The 26,403-nt window shown below is 42.4% G+C and overlaps 1 protein-coding gene and 1 long non-coding RNA gene across 12 annotated transcripts in view; one reads left to right on the forward strand and one right to left on the reverse strand.

Annotated features, from left to right (window-relative positions):
• LOC116591069 overlaps window positions 1–26,403 on the forward strand; it is a 172,558-nt gene that overhangs the window by 81,025 nt on the left and 65,130 nt on the right. The gene's annotated exons all lie outside the window — the stretch shown is intronic.
• LOC116591066 (aromatase) overlaps window positions 17,940–26,403 on the reverse strand; it is a 108,256-nt gene continuing 99,792 nt past the window's right edge. For 9 of the 10 annotated variants that reach the window (XM_032343720.1, XM_032343723.1, XM_032343722.1 and 6 more), the window contains 3 exons: window positions 25,845–26,007; window positions 22,892–23,133; window positions 20,229–21,694 (listed from right to left, as the gene is read on the reverse strand). In XM_032343720.1, the coding sequence (XP_032199611.1) occupies window positions 21,446–21,694; window positions 22,892–23,133; window positions 25,845–26,007 (654 nt within the window). In that variant the 3' untranslated portion in view covers window positions 20,229–21,445. Of the gene's footprint in view, window positions 18,147–20,228; window positions 21,695–22,891; window positions 23,134–25,844; window positions 26,008–26,403 lie in introns of those variants that run through there. The other variant, XR_004285829.1, reaches the window with a different exon arrangement.

Raw genomic sequence — 26,403 nt, forward strand, 5'->3', positions numbered from 1 at the left:
TTTTTTCTTTTTTGCAGGCCTTTTGAGTCACTAGGCAGCTTGAGAAGTTGCCCTGGCTTTGCCAGAATCCACCTCCTCTCACTCTTAATTGCTTTCAGTTTGGCCAGAGTTCATTCCAAGTTACAGCCAGCCTTCCTCTCTCCTTGCCAACCCTGGACAGGAAGCCGAGCATGGGGCTAAACCTCGGGCCCTGGTCTCACACCTGCCCCATGAGGGTCACCTGGCCTCCTGCTGGCAGATTTCAGTAGAGCAAAGAGTGGATGGATCTTCCTCAGGAAATCCTGAGGCTACAAATCTGAACCTGCTTCCCATGTGTTAGGGAATTTTAAAAAAAGAAAGAAAGAAAGAAAAGTAAAATCATGATTCTCATGCAAACATTGAAGTGACCACATGTCAAAGATTTTATTTAAGTCACTAATTGAATGTGGGAACTGGTTAGATGTAACTGGTTCAGAGAAGTCAAAAGGACCACAGATTTATAAGGTATTAAGGAATGTTGAAATAACCTTTTATGTGGACTTGAAACTTGCTTTATTATGCTTTGCAGAGAGATTGCAGAGTTTATTTCCATGTCTTTAGGCAAGAATTCTTTGTACTGCTATCCCCTGTATGCAATGTTCAGAGTTGTAAAATAACTTGATAGCATCAGAAAATTTGCAGAGGCTCCAGCATCCCACTGAAAGGCTATCCAGTAATCTCCTTTGCTTACTCCAAAGTCTTAACACTTTTCCTTCATTTGAATGATTTTTCTTGGGTCATCTTTCCTATTTGTGGTTTCTGGGAGAGAGCTTTCCCTCTCTGTTTTGGGAGACCTTACATTGTGGGCTTTAAAACGAGGCAGAACTGGGGTTCCAATTCCCATTTTGCATTTACTAGGCATGTGGCCCCATTGAAATCACTTAATTCTGGAGTCTGTTTCATATGGTAGGTGTGAGAGTTAAAGTGCTGGGCATGGTTCCAGATTTAATGTACTCATCATCACCTCTATGGTACCGATATGGAAATGGAGGCACTGGGTGTTTAAGGCACTGATCTAAGGTCAGACTACTGGGTTGTACAGTGGAGCTGGCATTCAAACATGGCAGTCTGGCTCTGCTGACACACTTAGGCAGCACTCATGGGATGGCAGGTGCTGTGGCATTGCTTCACTTCTCTGTGTATCCAAGTTGGGATCTCTGGGTGAGTTGGCTGGTGACCCTAAGTACCTAGCTGCTGGGTTGGTGGCCACCCACTCCCCACTCCCTGGCCACCTTTTTTTTTTCCCTTTTAAGATAATTTATTTATTTATTTGAAATAGAGAGAGCATGAGCAAGGGAAGGGGCAGAGAGAGAGAGGGAGAGGCAGTCTCCCCACTGAGCAGGGATCCCAGTGTGGGACTCGATCCCAGGACCCTGAGATCATGACCTGAGCCGAAGGCAGATGCTTAACCAACTGAGCCACCTAGGCACCCTCCCTGTTTGGCACGAAGGTGGGTGTCATTGGGCCCACTGCTCTCATTGCGGCCTGCTGTGTCAAGATCCTGCTTGAGTTGTTGTTTGTTTTGATATTATATTGAAATCTCATATACTTATAGAAAAATGCACAGCTCCATGAATTTTCAGAGGGGAATGCCTATGCATGTAAGCACGTAAAGACCTGGCCAGCTGCCCAGAAACAAACTCATGCCCCCTTCTGGTCACTGCCCTCAGGTGACTGCCCTGACTCTATGCCCCCAGTTTTGCCTGTCTTGGATCTTTCTGTAAAGATTTTTGTGTCTGGCTTCTTGGGTTCAACATTCTGCTGATGAGGTCCCTCCATTTTGTTTTCAGTAGCTGTGGTTTATTCATTCTTATTGCTCTATGACAATACAACTCATTTTATCCATTTTATAATTGATAGACATTTTGATAGTTTCTGATTTATGGCTTCAGCACATACCTTTTGGCCCAAAGAGATACACAATTTTGTGGGGTCTGCTTAGTTTATAAAAGTCACGTTGTGAGTTGGTTAGTTCTGACATTTTCTTAGCAGATGGGTCAATCTGCTTCTCCTTTGCCACAGTCAGCAATTTGGCTTTGGTTCCTTTTCTTTCTTTAGGTCAAGTGTGCAGGCCCATCTGCTGGCCTCTTCAGCAGGTGCTGAGCAAGGCCAGTGGCAGCCCAGCTGTATTTTCAACGTAAGTGGCAACTAGCTTCCTATGTGCCTCCTGGTTCATGGTGGGGCGGTGGGTGGAGGGGTGGGAGGTTCTGGAATATCAGTGATCTGAAGCCCGCTCACAATCACAGCAGACCCTAGAGACTCAGCCGTTGGACAAGCTGACCCTAGGAGCGTCTCCCTTCAGGTGTCTGGCTGTTTCTGCAGGGACAGTGATTTCTGCTCCCCACACTTACTTTTTTCACGAGAAACCTATTGCTACTTGTCTTCTCTCCCCCTTGCCTCTGAAATGCCTACAAAGGAACTTCTCCCCTAACCTGTGCTTTTTAGTGCACACTCCCCTCCAGTGGCCTTCTCTTCTCCCTGTTCTTGGCCACATCGGGAAATGGTCCTGGGCATTGTGTATTTTTACCTGCTCTTCTTTCTTCCTACAGAGGAGCCCAGACCCCGTCTTTCTCAGAGGTATTTTTACTGTTTCTGTTTCTGCTTCCTCCCCTTTCCCTCAGGCCTCATTAGCCACTTCCTTACCTGTAAATAAGGTTTGTTTTGTTTTGTTTTGTTTTCCCGGGTTGGCACCTTCCTTTCCCCAAAGCGCTCTAGTCTCTGACCAGTACTTCCTGTCAGCAAAGCAGCAAGCCCACACCCCTGGATGGAGCAGGTCAGGTCAAAGATTTATATGATGACTTAGTAAAATATGCATATAAATAGAATATGAGCTTCAACCAGAAAGAAAAACGCAAATCTGCTGGCCGCTGTAGATAAAACAACATATTGCCTGTCAGATCTGGTACTGAGCTTCCCCTTAACAAGAACGATAAAAGGAATCAGAGATTATAGAGTTACTGTTAAGATAATAGAAAAAAGATAATAATACATAAAAGAAGATAATTGTGATTTTCTGAAGAAGTGTCTTATTCATTATTCTATCTCCTAAACACCTGGCTTAGGGCTTCATGCATAGTATATGCTTGATAAGTATTTAAGATATAAGCTAATAATGTAAAATCACTTTTAAGTGCTGGCTAATTCTCCTGAGTTCTTACTATGTGCCAGGCAAATTCTAATCAATTCCAGTCAGCATTCTCAGTAGGTAGGCTCTGTGGTTCCCTTCATTTCCTTTTTTTTTCCCCCTTTCTTTCTTACACCCCCCTTCATTTTCAAATGTGGAAGCCAAGTGTCCAGAGTAACTCCCCAAGGTCACAGATCTTCTATGGTCTGGTGATGATTTAAAATCAAGTGCCCTATCTGGAGCCAGCCAGCATAAACACCAAAGAATCAGAAATGATAGAGCGAATGAACATTTATGAATATTTTCATTTTACTAGACAGGAAAACCAATCATACTAGTTTTTTACTGCCGCTCCCTGGCTGGGAGCCCAATTTGGTGAGAGACCCTGCTGGAAACCAAGGCAGGCAGTCCTCCCCCAGCAGGATGCTGCCAAACTTCAAAGCTGGCAAGCCTTTTCCATGTCTGCCCCCTGCTGGCAGACTTGAGGATCATAGGGCATTCCCCCAGCCTGTTGCGGGGAGGTCTTCAGTCAGAATGAGGCCCTGGCAAGTATTGCATGGAGCACAGGGTGTTACACGTAAACAATGAATCTTGCAACACTACCTCAAACACTAATGGTGTATTGTATGGTGACTAACATAACACAATAAAAAAAAAAAAAAAAAAAGAATGAAGCCCTGGACCCTCTGCCTTGCCCTCCTGCTGGTTTGCGAGGGATGGGGTGTACTACCCAAACCTCAAACTGGAACCTGTGCTCCGACAAACAGAAATGTCTTAGGATAGGCTGTTTAAAATTGGTTGATGTCCTGGCAAGTCTAGTAGGCCTGGTCTCTTGACACAGGGTAGAGGCAGCGTGAAGGAGCTAAAGGTCAGTTTTAAAAGTGTTAGAACAAGAGTCAGGAGACCTGAGTCCCAGTCCCAGGAGGGCCTACCCACCAGAATGGCAGGTGCCCTCTCTGGAGCTGCTCCCTCGTTTGCAAAAGGAGACATTATTTTATATGACTTGAATGGGTCTTCAGTCCAAAACCTTGACTTGGTTTAAAAGTCAAAGTAAAGGTCTCCCTCAGTTGGGTCTCCTTGGACCCCACCTCCTCACCATAAGCTCCTTCTCCAAGCTGTTCTCCCTGTCTCGGGTCTGCTGATGTGCATACCTCTGTGGCGGGCCGACTTACTTCTCCCTAGATGCCCCCCATTCTTCCCCACCCTAAGCCAGGACTTGGCACCTTTTTATGGGGTCTCCAGGCTCACACTAACTGAAAATGGGAATCTCATGATTCAGAAAGTATACTGGGCTGTACTTCTTGACATTTGTGCCAACTTGTCTCCCACCCATGGACAAGATCAAACTCAGGATGTAGAAAGAGAGAAGCAGCTGAAACCAACCAATATATGGGATTTTGTTGGCACTAAAGATGGAGTCTGAGGTGAAACCACCTTCACACAATATGATAATTTACAGAGCATTCTGTGAGTTGCAGAACAACTCTGTAAGGAAGGCACTTCTATCACCCACATATGTATGAGGAAATTGAACCTAGAGATCCACAAGGTCCGCAGCAACTTAGCCAGCATGTGGCTAGGCTGGGACCTGGGGTCAGGTCCACACCAGGCTCAGGACTTACCCTATCAGAAATGTGCCAGGCCTGAGAGTTCCAACACTGGTCATTCATTCCAGAAGAAGACAAGTCCTCTCACCCCTTCTTTCCAGTGGGAGTCTCTCTTCTCCTTTTGGAACAGTTCTACCCCCTGTATTTCGTACATGGGACTAGATGTCCCTTGCTCAGGCCTCCTGGTGCAGATCCTAGTCGAAGCTGGCACTGGATTGTCTTGCAGTGACCAGCCTGTACCTCTGTGTGGTGTATTTGGACACTCTTTTCTTCCTTGAACCCCAGCTTCCGTGACTGTATGGTGGGGATGCTAATACCCACCACAGGGGTATAGTGAAGAATAAAAGTAGGATGCGTGGGAAAAGCTTTTTACAATGTGCAGAACCACCAAGCATTAGAGCTTGAGGGGGAGGGAGGTAGAAAGATTTACCCATGAGCTCCCTTCTATCTATTGTTTGGCTCATGTACTACCAGGTTGGGTCACTGATCCTTTCTAGCAGTTTATGGGGAAAGCCAGACCGTATACCCTAAACACAGTGTTTCCAAGGATCCAGAAGCAGTGAAGGGGCCAGAGCCTCCTGGGTCAGGTTGGATGGGACCTGGGTGCATGGCTGCTGAGGCTCCAGCTAGGTTGGGCCTGGTGTCGGGGGAAGCTAAGACAGCCAGGGGTATCAAGAGATGAGGTGATGGTGACTGCTGGCATTTTCTGTTTGAGCAAATGGTTGAGGTTCTGGGAAAAACTGGGGCCAAAGAAATCTAGAGAGACACATAAAGTTGTTGTGGTCCAGTGGTGGCTACCTTAGGAGCCCGGAGGTCCGTGAGAGAACTGTGGGGGCTGCAGTTCCCATGGGGCAGGGCTGGGAGTTAGAACCAGCGGATGTGGCTATTGCTATGAACATGACCTCATGTTCAACCCTGCTAGTATCTGGGGAAAATAAGAGTTTCCAAAGGATTTTTGTTATTTACTTTGGAGCACACATAATATAGACATTTATTCAACCCCAGATAGGGTCTAAAGCAGAGCTTTTGTGGCGAAGCACAAATTATTTTTCTTGATTTTCAGCCCGTCATGGACTGACACCTCAAAAAATGCAATAAAAGAAAATACTAGAAAATGAAAAATGCCGAAACTAGTGTCTCTAGTTCTCTTCAGTGAGATGAGTCCTCTGATCACGTACTTGAATGACACTGTTGCATCACATTGCTATAAAATTTCTAAATCCTAACTCTCTATATCTACATTTATCTCACCCTGAGCCCCAGCTTGTGATTTCTGATTTTTGGATTCTCTGGAGATGAAATCAGTCTTCATAATTACAATAGAGATAGTACTTTTTAACAAGTGGATATTTTCCACAAGGAGTCAAAAGGGAAATTCATAACACTTGTCACCATATTTACCCAAAGACAGCGGTATTAAAGAGATATTTGTGTATGCCAGTGGCTATGCCCTCTGATTCCTGGAATTGTTTCTCAGCACCACCAGAAGTATTGCTTTCCTCCTTTAAACTTGAACATACTTACGGTACCAAATACTAAGAAGTTAAGGGACAATAGCACACTATTACATTTTAATAACACTCTACCACACTTAGTGTAAAACTCTGAATCCTTTTTGTGGTATTGAGAAAAACATGTCCAGAAATGGGAATAGGCAGGAGCTGGCTGTCCTGGGACAGGACAGGACTGGACATTGGCCAACTCTGTGCCTATCCTTTCTGATTTTCTAGTTATTTTCAGCTTTGGATCTTAGTACTGAATTTAATGTGTTTCTTTTTTAATTTTTTTTGAATTTAATGTGTTTCTATTTTGATTTCAGATACTAAGCTAATGTAACTTTGTTCAACTGAAAAATAAAAATTAAGTACACTAGTAATCTGGTTTTAAAATTATCCTCTTGTTAGGAAATATCCTGAATATGTAAAAAGAAAAAAAAATAGACAGTACCAAGCCCTGAGGGAGATTTAATTTACGGGAATGAGACTGTTTCTCAATAGACATTCGGAACTTCTATATTCAGCTTGTGGATCATACTGTTGTTCTAATGATGCTGTCACTGCATAGAACATTTTTGGAATGAGTTTTTTAGAATTGTGTTCAGAGGACAATACCCTGAGTATTGACATACATTAATAAACTTTTTCATTATAATGTCCAGTAACCTGAGATTTAGAGAAATAGTTCAGAAGTAGTTCTAGAAGTCTAGAGACTTCTAGAAACACAAGCTAACTGTAGAATTTTAGGGTCACCATCAGGTTATGTCCATTCAGATGTAGATAAGAGAACCCATGGAAAATCATGTAGAACAAATAATTAGCAAAGCGTATAATTTTTCAAAACCTTTCCAAGACTTCTGAGGATAATTGTGTTTTCAAATGATGTCATTTTTACTGTTTTATGCTTGGGCAGCTCTATAGTTTTGGGTTTCACGTGCTTGTCTGGATCTTGCAGATAGCCCAAGGGTCTAGAAGTCCAAGCTCACCTGCAAAGTCTGAGGTATACACTGTTTCCAAGGGCTCCAGCGTTACTCTATGTTAGCCGGCACTTTTTAAAATTCCCTCCTTTGCCCCATCACACAGCCTACTTTCATCCTCCCGTCTGCTTCCCTGTATGCAGAGTGTCTTGTAGATTCTTCATCCCCTACCCTCCAGCTTCACGGAACTAATTTTCCAACCATGGTCATTCCACATCACTGCCCTGAGGCAAATGTTCAAATCAGATAAGTAAACATTTTTCTATTGGAGAAACAGCTGATGTTTATATTTGTTTTACTGGAACTCCGTAGACCAGGTACCAACACCCACCAACAGATGAGTGGATAAACAAGATGCAATATATCAGTGCAGTGGAGTATTATTCAGCCTTAAAAAGGAAGGAAATTCAGACACAGGCTACAACATGGATGAACCTTGGGGACCTTATGCTAGGTGAAAGAAGCCAGTCACCAAAGGACAAATACTGTAGGATTCCATTTATATGAGGTACCTAGAATAGTCCAATGCATGGAGACAGGAAGTAGAACAATGGTTGCCAGGGGCTGAGGAGCGGAAGGAATGGGAAGTTATCGTGAAAGGGGTACAGAGTTTTAGTTTTGCAAGCTGAAAGAGTTCTGGAGGTGGATGATAGTGATGGTTGCCTAGCAACTTGAATATACTTAATACCACTGAGCTGTACACTTAAAGATGATTCAGATGATAAGGTTTATGTTATATGTATTTTATGATGATAGCATTTTTTTAAAAAGGAAAAAGAGAAAAAAATGTAGGTTTTCAGTTCGTGTCTCCCCCATCTGTGCATCTCATGACTGTGTTTTCACTACAAGCTTGAGGCCAGTCCCTCAGAAATGCAGGATGACTTGAAAACTTCATGTGCCAATTCATTTCCTCCAATTTCCTCCATAATGAATAGAACCACAGTTCACGATGAAAAGAAAAGTGACTTGAATATAGGCCAGTAGACCAAGGCTGGCCCACATCCAGACCTTGGAATGAAGTGTTGAAGCACTCAGCTGCATTCATTAATGGGGAAAAAAAGTCTTTTACCATTTTTGTGTCACTGTTCACAGCCAGGCTACAGCGCAGTCTTGCTTTATGCTTCAGGAAGGCATGGCCTGAGCCAGGCTGGGAGCAGAAGGCAGGGAGGTCCTCGCACTAGGAGGTGACTTTGAAGGCTGAATGAGATTTGGACCCCACCCTTGGGTGACACCCCTGGAGGGGCGATGCACAGCCCTCCACACTAGGTAGAGGGTAACCTGAGCCTTCTCGAAGGGACTGGGAGTTTCATAAGCATCATTGGACTGAAAATCAAGAGACCCAGCTGCTTCCTCATCTTGCTGCACAGGAGCTGTGAGACTCAGGCAGAGTTCACCATGTCTAGGCCTTCCAGATTTATAGATGGTAGATTGTGTCTGCCCTAACAATGAGATTCCATGAACCTATGAAAATGGTGACAGTCATTTAACGAATTTCTCCTGAAACCCCGAGATATGATTAATTCCTAAGAAAAGAAACAAGTGTTTCATCCTGATGAATTTAAGTCACTTTCATTTCCATAATCTATGATTTCAAGATCTTTTGAAAGAGGTGGTAGATTCACTTCTTTACTTTTCTTTTCTTTTTGCTTTTTTGTTTTGTTTTTTGTTTGTTTGTTTTTTTGTGATTAAAGGAGGGAAGCGTCTTTGAGTACCCTTATGGCCCCTTTTAAATTATCTGAATTTGTGTTGTAAATAGCGAGAAGCCTTGACAAGGTATCAGCATTGAGTGTATATCTTCTTAAAGCTGAGTTAAAAGCAGGTTGTTTCCTGAGAGCTGCTTTTTTAAAAAAAGATTTTATTTATTAATTTGGGAGAAAGAGAGAGATTACAAGCAGGGGAGGAGGGGCAGAAGGAGGAGAAGCACGCTCCCCACCGAGCACGGAGCCTAACATGGGACTCGATCCCAGGACCCTGAGATCATGACCTGAGCTGAAGGCAAATGCTTGACTGAATGAGCCACCCAGGCATCCCATGAGAGCTGATTCTTGACTGCTCTTGTTATATGCTCCTAACCCAGATGGCCTTGTAGGGAACATGCTCATAAAGGCTGTAGAGGGTGCCAAGGGTGTGTCATCTGAAAACATGAATAGCAACCTACAAAATTAAAAATATACTGAAAGATTGTAGAACAGGGAATTTATGAGCTGAAGTAGCATTGGACTTAAAAAAAATCAAGACATTTCTATTTGGATATAAGTGGATCCACCAATTCTCTTGGAAATATCCCTTCTCTGTACGTGTACACCAAGTCACAGGTGATCAGCCATGAAGGCAAACCACACCAAGAGGTTGTTCTGGTTGTTTAGTGATTTGCAGTCTGCAAAAATATCTGCCATTATCATTTGTTGAGGGCTTCCACTGAAGTAAGAATGGTAGGACAGTCTTCTGTCTCACTAGTGCTCAGCCTTTCTGTGTAGTAGAAACGCTATTGGACAAGGAGCCAGTGTCTATCTGTGCTCTTCCCCTGCCATCTATCTGTACATCCATGAGCAGGCCATGAAGCTCCAGGCCCCAGTTTCCACATTGAGTAAAGTGGGGGTGGAGCAAGGGCTCAGCCAGCCAGATGGTCTTACAGGCCCTTTAGCTCTGAGAGTCTTTCAAGCTCTAATGCATTTGGGGGAGGGAGGGGTCTTGACTGTGAAGCCTGATACTGATGGTTATTTTGAGTGAAGAGGAGAGCTGGTTGCTGATCAAAAGTTCAGGAAATCAGGCCTGGGAGCAAGATGTTAAAAGAAAAGGTTGCCTGGGATGAGGAAGAAGAGCCCTGATTTATAGAATTTGCCAATTTCCATGGTGTACATGTTCCCACTGAGGCCAATCTCAAGCCACCAACTTGGTGTTTACTGGCTCACAAAATTCCTAAAAACTCAACATTGACCTTTCTGAAGTCAAATGAACCAGACCCGGCATACTCCTGCTCAAACCCAGCTTCTTACTGCGGCCCTGTGGTCCAGCTTGGTCTGCTGTCATAACAAAATACAAGACTGGATGTCTTAAGAAACAGAAATCAATTTTCTCCATGTTCTAGAGGCTAGCAGTCCCAGATCAAGGTCTGGCCAAGGTCTTCACCAAGTCCCTGGTGAAGACTTTCTTCCTGACTTATGGACAGCTGTCTTCTCACTGTGTCCTTATGTACTTACAAGGTACTCACTAAGCCCACCGTGTTGGAGCCCTAACCTGATGGCTTCATTTAACTTAATTACTTCTGTAAAGGTTCTGTCTCCAAATACAGTTACACCAGGGTTAGGCCTTCAGTACACGAATTTGGGGCCGTAGCATCTGCCTACCTCATCAACCCTGTTTCATGCTCCCTCTGATTATGGCACTGCTGCTACACTGCCTGCAAGCCCTCAAGTACTCAACTTTCATCCCAAGTTGACCTTCTCATTAGCTATTCCTTCTATCTAGAACTTTCTTTTCCAGATCTTGACTAGTTACTCTTTGGTCTTAATGTCAGTATCTCAGAGAAGCCTCACCTGACCATCTAACACTAAAATAGAACCCCTTCCTCCATCATATCTCATCACTCAGTTTATTTCCTTCACTCTCCTTACATCATCTGAAATCATCTTGCTTATTATCTGTCAACTTAACTTATTTTCTGTTTCAACATATAAGCTGCAAGGGAATAGGCACTTAGAACAGGGCCTGCTCATGGCACGTTTGTTGAAGAATGAAGTTAAGAATAGGGCAAGAGTTAATTGTTTTTATTGCAAGATGGAAATGATAAGCATTAGGGAAAAGCTTGACTCTGGAGGTTTATAACATTGGTTTCAGAATTCTTTTCCTTTTAAGTTGGCGTAGTTCTATTTTGATGTGGAGACAAATGTAGATAGACTTCTTAAGACAACGCAGGGACCAGTCTTTTCTTCAAAATGAACTATTTGAGGAGTACCTGGGTGTCTCAGTTGGTTAGGTTTCTAACTCTTGATTTTGGCTCAGGTCAGTGATGTGAGATCAAGCCCCGCCACTAGCTCTATGATCAGGGAGGAGTCTGCTTGAAATTCTCTCTACCTCTCCTTCATCCCTCCCCCCCACCGCAAGCTTGCTCTCTCTCTCTCTCTCAAATAAGAAATAAATCTTAAAAAAATAAAATGAACTATTTGAAAGACCACTGAGCCAGGAAGAAGGAGGAGAAAGAAAAAGACACAGTTGAACTGTTCATTTTCTTTTTTTTTTTTTTTTTAAAGATTTTATTTATTTATTTGACAGAGAGAAATCACAAGTAGATGGAGAGGCAGGCAGAGAGAGAGAGAGAGGGAAGCAGGCTCCCTGCTGAGCAGAGAGCCCGATGCGGGACTCGATCCCAGGACCCTGAGATCATGACCTGAGCCGAAGGCAGCGGCTTAACCCACTGAGCCACCCAGGCGCCCTGAACTGTTCATTTTCTAAGGGTGTAACACAGGAGGATAAAAACCTCTTGTGTGATTGATGCTTCTCAGACTTCAACGTGCAACCAAATCCCCACTGTTGCAGCTTGGGGATCTAGTTATAATGCAGATTTGGACTGAGCAGGTCTGAGCGGGGCCCGAGGGTCTCCATCTTAACAGGCTCCAGTGCCGTCGTGGCTGCTCAGTAGATCATGCTCGGACATGCTTTGCTCATCTGGGACCACCTAGCTGGGCACCATAGTTACCTGAGAGAAATGCAGAAATCTCAGGCTCTGCCCAGGCCAATGTAGTCAGGATCCACAGTGTAATAGAATCTCAGGTCACTGAGATGTAAATTCAAGTTTAGGAAACACTGCTCTAGAAAGTATAAACTGCCAGGCAGGTCCTGAGGGACTATATGGATTGAATGATGACCTCCCCACGCCCTACCCTAAAACATATGTCAACACCCAAATCCCTGGATCTTGTGAATGTGACCATCTTTGGGGAAAAAAAAAAAAAAAGTGTGGGGGGGGTTTCTTTGCAGGTATAATTAAGGATATCTTAAAATGAGATTATCCTGGATTACCTGGTGTGCAGGTAATCAATGTGCAGTCACATGATGTGTCCTTACAAGAGAGGCAGGGGGAGACTTCAGACAGACTGAGGAGGATAAGGCAACATGACCACAGAGACAGAGATTAGAGTGATGAGGCCATAAGCCAAGGAGGCCAAGAAGAAACTGGAAAGGCACGGGAGTCTCTCTTAGAACATCTGAGGAACACCGCCCGGCAGACACCTTAATTTCAGCCTCTGGCCTTCAGAAGCATGAGAGAGTCTATTTCTGAGGTTTTAAGCCTCCCAGCTATGGGTAGTTATGGCCTTCCAAGGAAACTGGCTCAGTGAGGAAGGGTGACCCCTCACTGAGGCAAGAGCTTGAGGTGTAAATGGGGAGTGGGCAACTCAGCTCCCCCAGTGCTGAATAAAATGGTCCATGAAGCCCCTGAACCTGTGGCTTATGCCCAGAGCAATTCGGGAAGGCGACTGGGGATTATAAAAGGAAAGGAAAGAGGTTACAGAGGTTCCGAAAGCACAAAGAATTGTGGAAGGAGGATCTGTAGAAGAAGAAGAAAAAGAAGGATGAAAAGCAAATACAGACCAGATTCGCTGGAAGAGAACAGCAGTCCTGGGCCAGGAATCAGGGTGGGGGTTCCCTGAGCACAGTCCTCAGTGCACCTGAGACAGGAGGCAGGGCAGTGAAAGGACTCTCAGAAGAACCCATGTGGCAGGCCCTGCCAAAGATCTATGAGAAGCCAGGATGCAGGCTACTGAATTAGAGAGGACTACCACTACTACTGAATTCTATGATGGAGAACAGGGGATAATCACATTGAAATATGATGAAATGTGCTTTTTTGGATTTATTTGGAAATGACTTAGAGCTGTAAATATGCACAGTGTTACCTCTCCTGATAAGCAGTGGGCATCACATGCAATCATTAAGCACAAAAATACCGTATATGCACTATACTTATGAATTGGGACTGATTGTGGAGCTAAGGGAGGTTCTTATGGAAGATGGCCTCTTTGAAGCTGTGTGTTCAGGGGACCAGCTTTTTGGCTCCAGTTATAAAATGTTCAACTCCTGGAGTGCCTCGGTGGCTCAGTGGGTTAAAGCCTCTGCCTTTGGCTCAGGTCATGATCCCAGGGTCCTGGGATGGAGCCCTGCGTTGGGCCCTCTGCTCAGTGGGGAGCCTGTTTCCTCCTCTCTCTCTGCCTGCTTTTCTGCCTACTTGTGACCTCCGTCTGTCAAATAAATAAATAAAGTCTTTATTAAAAAAAAAAAAAGGAAAATGTCCTACTCCTTACCAACCCATAGACTCGTGGAATTTCAAGTTATAAGAGGGGTGTCAAGGTTTATCTTGTCCCAACTCCCTAATGAGCAGGAACTCTTTCCCTAGAAGCCCTGACCAAGAAGTGTACCAGCTCCCCTGGTTTGCCCATGTATTTTTTGTTGTTGTTGTTGTTTTGTTGTTGTTTATCTTTTTAAGTTTATTTTATTTAAGTGAGGGAGAGAGAGAGAGCACAAGCAGGGAGGAGGGGCAGAATGAGAGGGAGGAGAAGACTCCTTGCTGAGCAGGGAGCCTGATGCAGGACTTGATCCCAGGACCTTGGCGTCACGACCTGAGCAGAAGGCAGAGGCTTAACCAACTGAACCACCCAGGTGCCCTCTTTTTCTTTTTTTAAATGTATAGCCAGTTCATTCACTGACTCAGCCTGGGTCAGTGGCTCATTTTAGAAGGTGTACATATGATTCCAATTATTTTTGTGAATCTAGTAGAACTTGATTTTCTCAGTGACTCAAGTATTCTTTCACCAATGTTCTATCCACCAAAAATGTATTGAGTTCATGCTATGTGCCAGACACTAAGATGACTAAAACATGAATGGCTAGAGAAAATATATTGATTAATTTACTTTGACTCCTTCATATAGCCAAATGGATATAACTGGTTTGATCTATCATTGCCTGGTGGTTGGAGAGTCCCAAGTCACTGTTTTTGGATTTATTCCTATAGTAATCTGGGTGGTGGAGCTCAGATAGGGGCAAAGATTCATCAGTATTCTAAGGACATTATTTTCTGCCATCCTTCCCCCCAATTTTAATAACTATGCCAATGAAAACTTACAGGCTTTATATTTAAATTTATATTTGATTTTACAAAGGACCAAATCCCACTTTTAGTCAGTGTAGCATACAGGGAAAAAAAAATCATAGATTTTGGGATAAGTCAGAGGCTCAAATTTCTAGGTAAGAAAGTGTGGGCAAGTTACTCTTTGAGAATCAGTTTTATCACCTGCAAAATGGGGAATAATCTCTTGCATGATTGTTGTGAGGTTTAAACGAGATAAGCTGGACATGCAAGTGCTTGAAGATGGAGAGCAATTGCTTGTGACAACTTAATGATTTTTTTTTCAACTTAATGATTTATAACATTTCCTTCTTCTCCACACTTGCCTCAGAGACCACACACAAAGATGTGTCAGGCACTCCTGCATTATCACGAGCAGAGAGTTCGTTTTTCTTTGTGTGTTTTTGATTGTTTCATGAGTTACACGAACAGTAAAACCACCAAGCTGCATTTGGGGAGGGTGGTAAGCATGCCAGAGAGAGCATTAATTTCAGGAGGGAAGGGAGGTACTTTGATCTTAGTGATCCATTAGTTTGAGTATAAAACCAAGGCTACTCAGAGAAAAGGATTTGCTTCAGTATATGTATTGGTTTGCCTACAAGTTCAAATAGGGCATAAAGTGATAATCTTTGAGTGAAAAGTGGTCCATGAACACATTTCATGCCCTTGCAGCAGTAAGTCAGGGCTACATACAGGCATATTAGTGTTTGGGACTTGTATTCTGCAGTTGATATTCAGTGAATGCCCAAATCGTCCCTTCAACAGCCAAATTGCATGTCTGACCGAGTGAAATTGCCTTACCCACTCAGTTTATTAGAGCCTAGATATAAAGGGGGAAATGGTATTATGTTTATGAAGCAAAATAACAAGTTTGAATGAAGGCATTGAAAATGACTGTAGAAGTCCTCTGGTGAAATCTGCATTTACAGATGGTCCACCGAGGTTCAGATTGGAGAGAGGACACTGCAGTCATGTTTGGAAGATGGCCAGCTAGGAAAAGAAGTTGGGCTGGTGAGGTCAGACTCAGAGCTGGGATCCCTGGGAGGAATTCTAGATGTGGACCTTACTGTGTGACATTGGACAAACCACTTGACCTCCCCGGGCTTCAGCTTCCTCATCAGTGAAATGGAGACTTCTCACCTTCCTCACAGGGTGGTTGGATGGGAAGGGGGCACCGAAAAAATGATGGATGTGAAAGGGATTGATGTTAGAGACTTAAGCCATGGGCCCAGTCCAGCCCAAGGATGACTGATCTGGCTGGCACTGTGTTTTGTGAACATTGAACTTGAATGCCTTTGGGTGAGAATGCTTCTTTTTTCATACAAGCTCTATTTACAGCTGGCCTGATCGTCTGATTTATGTTACCTGCCTGGCTCCTCTAGACATTCTGATTCAGGACCCTTAACAACTTAGAGACTACTGTGTAGGTAAAGCCAGCTTCCTGTGTGTGTGAAGTAGGTGCTGTCATTTTAAGGGGTTCTCAAAGGCACTGCCTCCTTTTCCATCCTCTCCTTCCACAAGCCCAGCTTGTTGTTGCCTATAATGCTTTGGGGAAATCCTCTGGACAAAAACCTGTGTTGGAAGGGAGGATAACATTTCAAGCCTTAGCTTTGCTTTATCATTTATAATTTCGGTAGATCTAAAAACCAGAGGAGAGGGGTGCCTCCTTGGCTCATGTGGTGGGAGTACATGACTGTTGATCTCAGGGTTGTGAGTTTAAGTCCCACATTAGATGTAGTGATTATTTAAAAATAAAATCTTAAAGAAAACGATTGGTTAAAAGCAGACTTAAAATTTTTTTTGAGAACAGGTTTTGATAAGAGAACTTGAGACACTCACCATATGTGTTGGGGATGTGCGGGTATGAGAGGGAAACGCTAGCAAGCAGGTAGCAAAGGGGTATACGTGGCTGGATAGGTGGGTGACTTTTTCTGGAAATGAGGATAATACTTGCGTCATAGTATTGCTGGGAGAATTAAGTGAGAATGTAAAGAACTTAGTAGAATAAGAAAGTAAATGCAGTCATTCTTGTTTTCTTGGTCTGAGAGAAGAAACACACTCTCACAATAACGTGGAGTGGGAAGGAGGAAAAGGGGTATTGTGCTCAGCTACTTATCCATCTGAGCTCAAATAGGCCAGCAGAGGAAGCTTGTATGCACTGTGTCTGGTTGGGTTTCCTCCATGCCAAACACATAACAATTTGGAAGTAATGAAAGATTGAATAGTTCATTCATATCTGGAATCCTTGCCAAATGTAGAATTTCCTTAACAGCTATCCACCATAGTTGGCTTCTTAGCCTTTTCCAATTTGACCAAAATAGAGATGATTTTGTGGCCATCACAAGGTCCAGTTTGCCTACTATGTGTTTATAGTAAATTACTATTTTTTTCTCTTCCGCTCTCTTTTTTTACACAGTATTGCTGCTGAAAGGAATTGAAATTGTGCAAAACTAGAAATGTTCCTAGTGGTTGGGGAATAGCCTGATGGAACCTGATAATTTCCTCTTGAGGGAGATGTTGACATCCACATGTTATATCCCCTACCTTATACTAAGAGAAATTTTATAGCGCTTTCCCATGGACTATCTCTTTTTGAGAAAGATTCTCCAAACATACCTGTGTGTGGGGTGGGTAAGGCAGAATCATCCAGATTTTATGGATGAAGAAACTGATGTATTTCCTGTGTCAGATTCCTTGGGTAAGGAGGCAAGGAATGACAAGTCTCAAAAGGGGGTTGCCTAACATAATAAGATGGGAGAGCTGGGAAACTGACTGTTCTTCTCAGCCTTCCAGCAGTGAGTCCTGTTGCAAAGAAGCAGCTCAATGAAGGGGCCAAAGGCGTTGGAAGGAGGGCAAGTCTCCCAAACTCCCTGGGTTTCTGTTCTCGTGGATACAATGTGGGGCTTCCTGGAGCAATCATACTAATGTGAGAGTCGTCATGAAGCTTAAAATGGGAAATGGATGTAGAAGCATCTGGCACATCTTCTGCCCTCTCTACTGTGTGTGAAAATGTTTGAGGGTGTCATGAGTCAACATAACTGCTGAGCATCATCATTATTGTGCCTATGCTTATTGAGAAGTTGTCCTGTACCAGACACTGTCCTAACAACTTCACGTGAATCATCTCTTATAAGCCTTACAGCAACTTTCTGAAGTAATTATTATCCCCATTGGATTGATGAGAAAACTGAGGTATGGAGAGATTGAACAGCTTGCCCAACTATACATTTAAGAAAAGGCTGAGCCTAGATTTGAGGCTTTATTGCCTCCTTATTTAGGGGGTCATAGAGCTGAAAGGAATTTTAAAAACCACTTGGACCACAGGCTCAACCTCTAGGTCTTGTAATTTCAGATCTTCATCATAAGAAATATTTTACTAATATAGTAATCCATGCTATCCATGTGGGATGCCCAAGACCCACAGTGGATGCCTGAAACCAGATAGTACCAAACCCTATACATACTGTTTTCTTCCTGTACAGACATCTCTATGATAAAGTTTAACTTTTAAATTAAGCACAGTAAAAGATTAACAACAATAGCTAGTAATAAAAGCGAACAATTTTAACAATAGATTGTTGTATGAGTTGTATGAAAGTGGTTTCACTCTTTCTCAAAAGATATTACTATACTGTATGAACCCTTCTTCTTGTGATGGTGTGAGATGATAAAATGCCAGCATGGTGAGCAGAAGTGAGGTGAGTGATGCAGGCACTGTGACACAGTGTTAGGATACTGTTGACCTTCTCATAGTACTTGCAAAGGATCATCTTCTCCCTCACTGCTGTTGACCATGGGTCTCTGAAATGGCGCAGAGTGAAACCATGGATAAAGGGGGACTATTGTAAATTAAAATACTGAAGTTTGTGAAACGTTTGCATTTGGTTATAATAAGAGTGGATTCAAGATTATTCTTATAGTTATTTTTATAATTATATTCTTATAATAATTCCCATTTGTTGTATGCTTTAAAATGCTTTCTTGATAAAAGAAGAAGGTCAGAGTATACCTAATGGGCTGGACTTGGACCAGGTTGATTTGTGTGAATGCATCCTGTTTGGTTGAGCTGGTGGAAAGAGGGTATGGCCATTGGCTTCCTAGACATAGGTCAACATCTGCAAAGAGCTGCAGAAAAGAAATGAGGGCGTTCACTCAGGTAAGCCCTATCTGTTGAGCCCTGGAGAGTTCAGCCTTTGACTTTGCTTTTCATGAGCTAAGTCCAACTAAAGTATCACAAATTCCATGTCATTCATTACTTTGACGGAATTTAATTGAGCATATCCTTCTGCAAGTATGAGTGAAAGATTCAGTCACAGAGTCCAGATGATACAGGAGACTGAGGAGGATTCAGCTTGTATTCTTTCTAGTGGGCCAATGCCATACACTTATGAGAATATTAGCACCATGATTAGCCAAAGGTGCTATTTAGAAATAAAAGTGACAACTTCCAACTGAATTTCTCAATATGTGGGATGTTCCATATGGCATTATTTTCTCCTTGGATGAGAAAAAAGTGGGATGTCAATGAAGGCAGAGGGAGCGGTGTCCTGAAGTTAGGAGTATACCTGAAGATAGGAGAGCACAACTGTCTTTATGATTTCACCACAATAGAGTCTTTATATATGCATTTCACTGACAATTTCTTTGAAAACTGGTGAAAGTTGAATCCACAGCACATTCAAGATGATAATTAAGTACATAACAATGAGGCAAAATTCTGAAAACAGGATTTTCAAATATATGTTGATCAACCTAATGAAAAATCAATGATACTCCCAATTCCTTAAGCAAAGCCTGTACAAACATATGAGGGTTGTTAGTACAGACCAAGCAGAATGAAAAGTTGAATGACTACCAGGATAATTTGATTTTGGGAGTCTTCTTGGGTCATTCAAACCAATGCTTTCCCTCTTACTATCATTCCCTTGTCCCCCACCCCCATACCTAGCTTTTCCCCAGCATACTTTTGTATCTACAATATCTCTATATAACTATATAAACCTTCCATTTGAGTTTGACTGTGTAGACATTGGCCTTGGCTACATGCATACATACAAAATACAGTAGATGTTCCAAGGGAACTGGATGGGTAAAGTATACTGTCTGAAGTCTCTTTTCCTCTACCCTGCAGCTCTAGCTAGAGGCCAAGTAAAGTGTGTGTTTATAGTCATCAAGTGAATTAACTTGGGTACATTAACTATAGAATCCTGGCCTTTCTTACTGCAAACTGAATTATTTGGATGCTTGTCCAGACCTGACTATGGACATATCCAGGTATACAGGTATATTTCTGTGTATGTTTAAGCCATATAAATGATCCATATTGTTCCAAGTTCAAATATTTCCTTCTTTACTAAGACCTATCCTTGAATTCTTAGAATACTTGCCTCCCCTTTACTTGTATTCTGAGGCCACTTAAATTATGTATAAGCAAGGTAAATATACAGAATCAGAATGGGGGATTGGGATGGATTACAAAAGAAATAAAAGAGCTCCTACTCTCAGGGTTCTTATACTCTCATTTTATTCTCATCTGTTGTCCTATTACTAAACAGTAGGATGAAAAAAATATTCAAATGTTGAGATGGCACTTAACTCAATAGCAAACATTTACTTACTTGTAAATGAGTTTACAATTTTTAAATGGCATTCAGTAGATACAATCATATTGGCTATTTAAAACAAGTAAAGTGGTATTTGGAAAATTAACTTGTCTACTTGATTCTCTTTATTTTTTAAAAATTTTATTATTTCCTTATTTATTTTAGAGTGAGAACACACAAGAGTGGGGAGAGGGTATAAGGAGAGGGAGAGAGGGTATCTTAAGCAGGCTCCACACCCAGCATGGAGCCCGACACGTGGCTCGATCTCACAACCCTGAGATCATGACCTGAACCAAAACCGAGAGTCAGATGTTTAACTGACTGAGCCAGCCAAGGGGCCCCATACTTGATTCTCTTTAAAGAACTAATTTATAAGGTGTGCATTTTATCCGTGGCTATATATAATGATTCAATAAACTCAATAGCTGTTAAATCTCTAAAGTAACTATTAAATTCGAGGTAGGATAAAAGATGATTGCAAGACCTCTACCTTGACCATGTTCTCTACTGATTTGTTGCTGTTAACTTCGGAATCACGGAAAGAAAGAGAGGCGGAAACTGTTGAGGGAGAAAGAGGTTGGAATGGGTTTGAACCCACTAGGTTGTGGAATTAGATGTAGACGTAAAGGAGCTCTCCTCTCTCAAATCATTGGGGCCATTGTAAGAGTTCATAGATACCATTATTTAAAGTTATCTCTTGATTAGCACTAGTGGAGCTAATCAATGATACAAACATGAAGAAAAGAATTTTTATTTGATTTGAAATGCATTGGGTGATTTTTCTTTTCCTATAGCAGATGTGTGGTCCTGATTATATTTTACTCAGGCTATTACTAAGTTACTTTATATTACCCAAATCTGTGTCTATTGTAGTAGAAGTGAGTGGCTGAGGATAAATTGAGACCCTGGGAAAGGATAGTCCCCTATTTAACTTTGCCACAGGCAAGTCACCTGTGGGTAATCAAGAGTTAATTGAATAATTCATAGGAAACATCAAATGTTGAATTTGTAAGCACTTCTCCAAAGAATATGAATGTCATGGAGCCTACCACTGAAAACTAAATCAAAATACTTTTATTCACATTAGCAGGTATGTTGGGTCCTAAGTACCTGGACATCAGCCTGGCCTTTCTAATGGACTTGAGTGTTTCTTCCCCAGACATTAAAGTGCTTTGGGGGCAGGCAGTAGAGATTTTGTGGGAAGGAGGATGTAAGTTTTGCTGATGACCTACTTTTTCCAAAGCATGTTTTGTGGGATTGACCATTTTCCCTATAAACTCTTGACCTCTATTTTCTCTGGAAGTCTTGTTCTCTGATTTGGAAAGAACAGGTGAGCAATGTCTCCTGACTTGCTGACAATCCATATGAGGTATGCCTATAAAATGGCACAGGCCACCAAATGTTCATTGTGAGGATGACACTACCTGGTCAAGACGGACGATTTTCATGTGAACTACTGTTGAGAAATGCTCCAGAGTAGGTACTGATCAATTTTCTTTAGTGTTTGAGGCACTTTTCTGAATTTCTTGGGATAAAAACCATATCCAGCAAGTTGCTAGTTTCATCTGGGTGTAAGGACAAGCCATATGTTTTCCGTAAACTTTCAACACACTCTCCTTGCAATGTCTGCACGTGGAATCGTCTCAGAAGTGTAACCAGGACGACTTTCATCATCACCATGGCGATGTATTTTCCTGCACAGCTACGGGGCCCAAAACCAAAAGGCTGAAAATACCTGTAGGGAACCTATGAAAATGATCAGACAGTTAGCCAGAGTCATGTAGTCTCTCTTTGATTCACCCTGAAACCACCAATCGGTCAGAACGCCATTATAGGGTCTAAACCATACTGTTCCTTCACTGAGATGCATGAGTGTAACTCAAATAAGTTCTTTTTTTATCCAGTGTGATTCACCCCATGATATATGCCCAACTTGGACAGTCCCTGCTTTTCACATTAATTTGCTGGGATAAAGCAATGCACATCATGTTATTACAACCAGTGTTAGCATACTCAACTAGGTCTGTGCAATAGCCACAGCTTTATTACTCTACTGCATTTCACCAAGGCAAAGATTGTTTTTTTGTGTGCAAAGGTGTTGACTCCTGGCCCATTAGTGTCAAGCATCCAAATATTTTTAGATATGCAAAAAATTAATGGGGACCAAATCTGTCTGTCTTGTTACCATCTGTGTTTACATAGTACCTGGCACATAGTAAATGTTCAATAAATCTTTGTTGAACAGTTGTCAACATAGCCTGGGTTGATCACATAGAAACAGAATGAATTAGAGAACTGGATTAATTGGGATCAGATTTATACGTCATATGCAAATAGAAAAAGAGGAGGACGAGGGAAATATCTGGAAAATTTTGGTTAATAAACATCATTGCCTAAAATTTGACATAACTGAAGCAGAATCTACACTATATTTCAGTGATAGAAAAAGCTGAAGCTCTTCTAGGTACTAAATTCCATTTAGAATGGGAACTAGGGTTCATTGGGCCATTTGGCTAACCAAAGGCAGACTGTAAAAACTAAATCTTCGTCTCGTTTGATTTCCATCTGAAGCACAACTGGATTTTCCTTTGCTTAGGAAGTGCCAGAGTTGAATCTACATGGTTACAAAGGGACAAGTTGAAATGGGAAAGTAGGCTTGTTGGGTTAAACAACATTTATCTCATGGCAGCCAAATTAAGGGCTGGACCTTTGACCCATTGTGTGGCCACCATGTGGATGCTTCTCAGAGCTGGAGACCCAGCATTGTTGGCTTGAGGACGGTAGTCTTGTCCTAAGCCAGAGGAAACATGTGCTTCTGGTGAGGCAATAGAGGGAAATAAGTAAATAGAATGAAATGTACATGGTGCAAACACAGAACCAGAGAGGATTTAACAGTTGACATTTTTAAGAGTGGCATGCTTAGTTTTAAGGAAGAGATCTTACATTCTTTGCAAAGTTTTCAAGAGTAAATTCATTGGGCTTGGGGAAAAACTCGAGTCTATGCATTCTTCCAATATTCAGGATAATGTTAGTCCCCTTTTTCACTGGGTAGCCATCGATGACATCATCCTGTAAGGCTTTGCGCATGACTAAGTTCACAACAGGCTGGTACCGCATGCTCTCGTAGATAAAGTTCTCCACCACTTTTAATTTTTGCATATCATCAATCCTTACATCTCTTTCACCTGTGGGAACAGGTAAACAGGCCAAGGAGGTAATGGTAGTTACAATATGTGATGGGCATTAAAACTCCCTTAGTTTCCACAGAAAAGTCAGCTTCTGGCTGAAAATATTTTTTTTTCTAGATTCTAATGCAAACCAGCAACCTAGGTTGAGTATGTCATTTGGTTCACAGCATGTTTTATAAAAATTCAGACTTGAAGCTAATTACTATAAAACCTAGGAGATTTCATGGAAAAGTCTGGATTTCTAGAAAAATCAGAAAACCTGGGGATACTGGACCCACATCCCTGCATGGCAGTGACGAGCTGACCTTGAGTGGCCGATGAGCCCTTTAGAGGGGAATCCGCCTGTGGTTTTATGCAGACCTACACAGTCTGCTTCAAACTTTTATCTGCCTGGCCTCTGTCTTCGAGTTTGGTATCCTCCTCTAAATTCTAGGGGACATTCACTCCCTCTCTAGTCAAAGTGAAATGGTGAATTAAATCCCTTTCAGTGAAATTTTCTCGTCTGGTCCCCTGTGCAGTCATCTGCCTGGAATGCATCACTGATAGTCCCTCCTTCCATCTCATCAAGTACGACCCATTGCAGTAGAGCGGCAAGAACCTGTCTCCCTACCAAAGCAAAACAGGAGCCTCAGCTAAACTCTAGATGTGCTAGGGTTGACAGATACTTTCACTGTTTCAGATTGGCCTGACACTGGTCAGAGAGGCTTGGATTACTCCCAGAACTGGCAAAGCCTCAGAGCATTCTCAAATGGGTTACCACTTTTGCAGAACCAAAATCAGCCCTGGGTCTTCAGTCAGCTTTGTCTTCTATACAACTATGCCATTCAGAAAAGTTCTCATTTGGTTAGAGAACTGTAACAGCCCTGCACTTTGCATACTGCTTTCTTTTTTTTTTTTTTTACACTCAAGGGTCTCATGGGGGTACATTTATCTGGGGTGGGGTGGATAGAAGTGAAGACGATAGAGAAGATAATGAGAGGCATTCCCTAGGAAGTAATTAGTATGTATGTGTATCTGGAGGGAGCACAAACACATGGACACATGGTTCAGCTGTTTTCCATCTTTGTAAAGGTTTGCTGAAGTGTCAGGGGGACATCACAGGGCGCAAACACTTTTCACCTCTCAAGGAAATTGTATTAAATGCTCATGGTTTCAAGAACAATTTTCGCCTTGTTGCCTGAACTCCATCATTCTGTGGCTCTCTCTTCACTCTACTGGGCTTGCTTGTTAAGTTCTCTTTCTCCTGCCAGCCTGTGAGCCTTACAGGTATAGGAATAGCTCTGGCTTATTCACTGATTTCCCCCTGTGCCTGACCCAGAACCCAGAACCTGACGGGGCACATGAGAAACCATTCTGGAATTTGGGGCTTGGATGTTATTCTGGCTTCCTGCTATCTGTCTTCCCAGGCACAGCAACACATCTGTAGATACCTTCTCTCACATATTTAACCCTTCTGTGAAATTTCCCCTTACTGTCAACTATTTTAAGTAACACTCGAATGGCTTTAAAAAGATGGTGCTGCTCTGCAACCAAGTAAGTCTTTTCACAGGGATTGTATAAGGTCAAGAGAGAAAGGTCTTTATCATTACTGATATCTCTTCAATGTCAGAAATGTGTTCCTAAAAAGATCATCTACATTGGGGAGCCTGGGTAGCTCAGTCAGTTAAGCGTCTGACTCTTGATTTCGGCTCCTCATGATCCCAGGGCTGTGGGATCAAGCCCTGCATCAGAGCATCCTCAAATGGGTTACCACTCTTGCAGAATCAAAATCAGCCCAGGATCCTGAGGCAGCTCTTTCTCTCTCTTCCTCTTCCTCTTCCCCTTCCCACCAACCCCACCCACCCGTGTTCATGGTACCTGTGCTTGCTCTCTCTCATTTGCTCTCCCTCTTAAAAAAAAAAAAAGAAAAGAAAAGAAAAGAAAAAAGATTATCCACATGAAGGACATTCCAAATAAGGAATTCTGGTTTTGTTCCCCAGAAAGCAATTTCCTCCAAATATGACAGTGTTTGTATGGAAGGGAGTGGCAGCATGCAGAATGATGCTTAGGCAAAGGCAGAACAGAAAATGTAGTGTCAGGAAGAGCTGAGCAGGGACCTGCTCAGCTTGAGGGGGAGAGGACTAGGGAAGAAGGGTCCAGCATCACTGGATTTGGGGGGAGAGGGAAACTGACCATTCTTTTGCCTTTGCTGTCATCCTCCCCTTGTCCTTCTGCCACTGACTGGAAGTTTATTTGTAAACAGACTGCTTGAAACTCAGAAACACTGCTGTAGATGATAGCCAGTTCCCTGGAAGGACCCACAAAAGCATTTGGTCCTGGTAGGGTAGGCAGAACATTTAAGTGCATATTAAGGAAGACCTTGAAGAATATACAGCAAAGTATTAACAGTGGTTCCCCCTGGGGAGTACAGATGAGGCTGGTGAAGAGAGTGGAAGGGGTCAGGGAATGTCACTTTCTGCTTTATACATCTCTGTGTTATTTAATTTTTTTGCAACGAGGATGCACTGTTTTTATAATGAAAAAAAAAACACAGTAAGAATGGATTTGCGATCTATCTGGCATAACCAAGTGTGGCAAAATGACTACCTTTATTATTCTCTGGATGGATTAAAATAAAGATTTTTTGAAATCAGATTCTTAGAACATAAAAAGCTGAGGTTCAGAAGGAATTGTTTTCTAAGCTCTATTATTATTTGATCAGTTCTTACCAATAACAGTCTGGATTTCCTTCACTATTGCCTCTTCAACCTTAGGGTGCTTTGCAATGAGAAATAGCATGAAAAACACAGAGACAGACATGGTGTCTGGTGCTGCGACCAACATTTCCAGTATGCACTGGTTCACATTCTCTCTTGTCAGGTCACCACGTTTCTGAACAATTGGAAGAAGGGAGAAAAGTTAGAAAAGAAACTCAAAGCTTCCAAAAAGGAGGGGAAGGGACAGTTAGGATCAAAAACATCAGTAAAATGAGGTCATGAATATTACACCTCTGTAACTGACATTTTTCATAATAGTCTTCATGTGAGATCAGAAAAATTTAATCAATTATCTGTATTTACTGTCTCTGGGCTCCCCCATTTTCATATTTTGTACTGTGCAGACACAGTAGTTTCGATCTTAAAGGTCAGTCTCACCAGAATGTGCAATGAGTGGGCTCTTTGAGTCATCATTATAGAAGTACTAGAGCAGGTACTTAAAAGCAGAAGTATGCAACAATTACAAGAGGGGATCTTTACACAACCTGCACACAGTCGAGTACATATATTG

The sequence above is a fragment of the Mustela erminea genome, chromosome 5 (genome assembly GCF_009829155.1).
Source record: "Mustela erminea isolate mMusErm1 chromosome 5, mMusErm1.Pri, whole genome shotgun sequence".
Classification (NCBI taxonomy): Eukaryota; Metazoa; Chordata; class Mammalia; order Carnivora; family Mustelidae; genus Mustela; species Mustela erminea.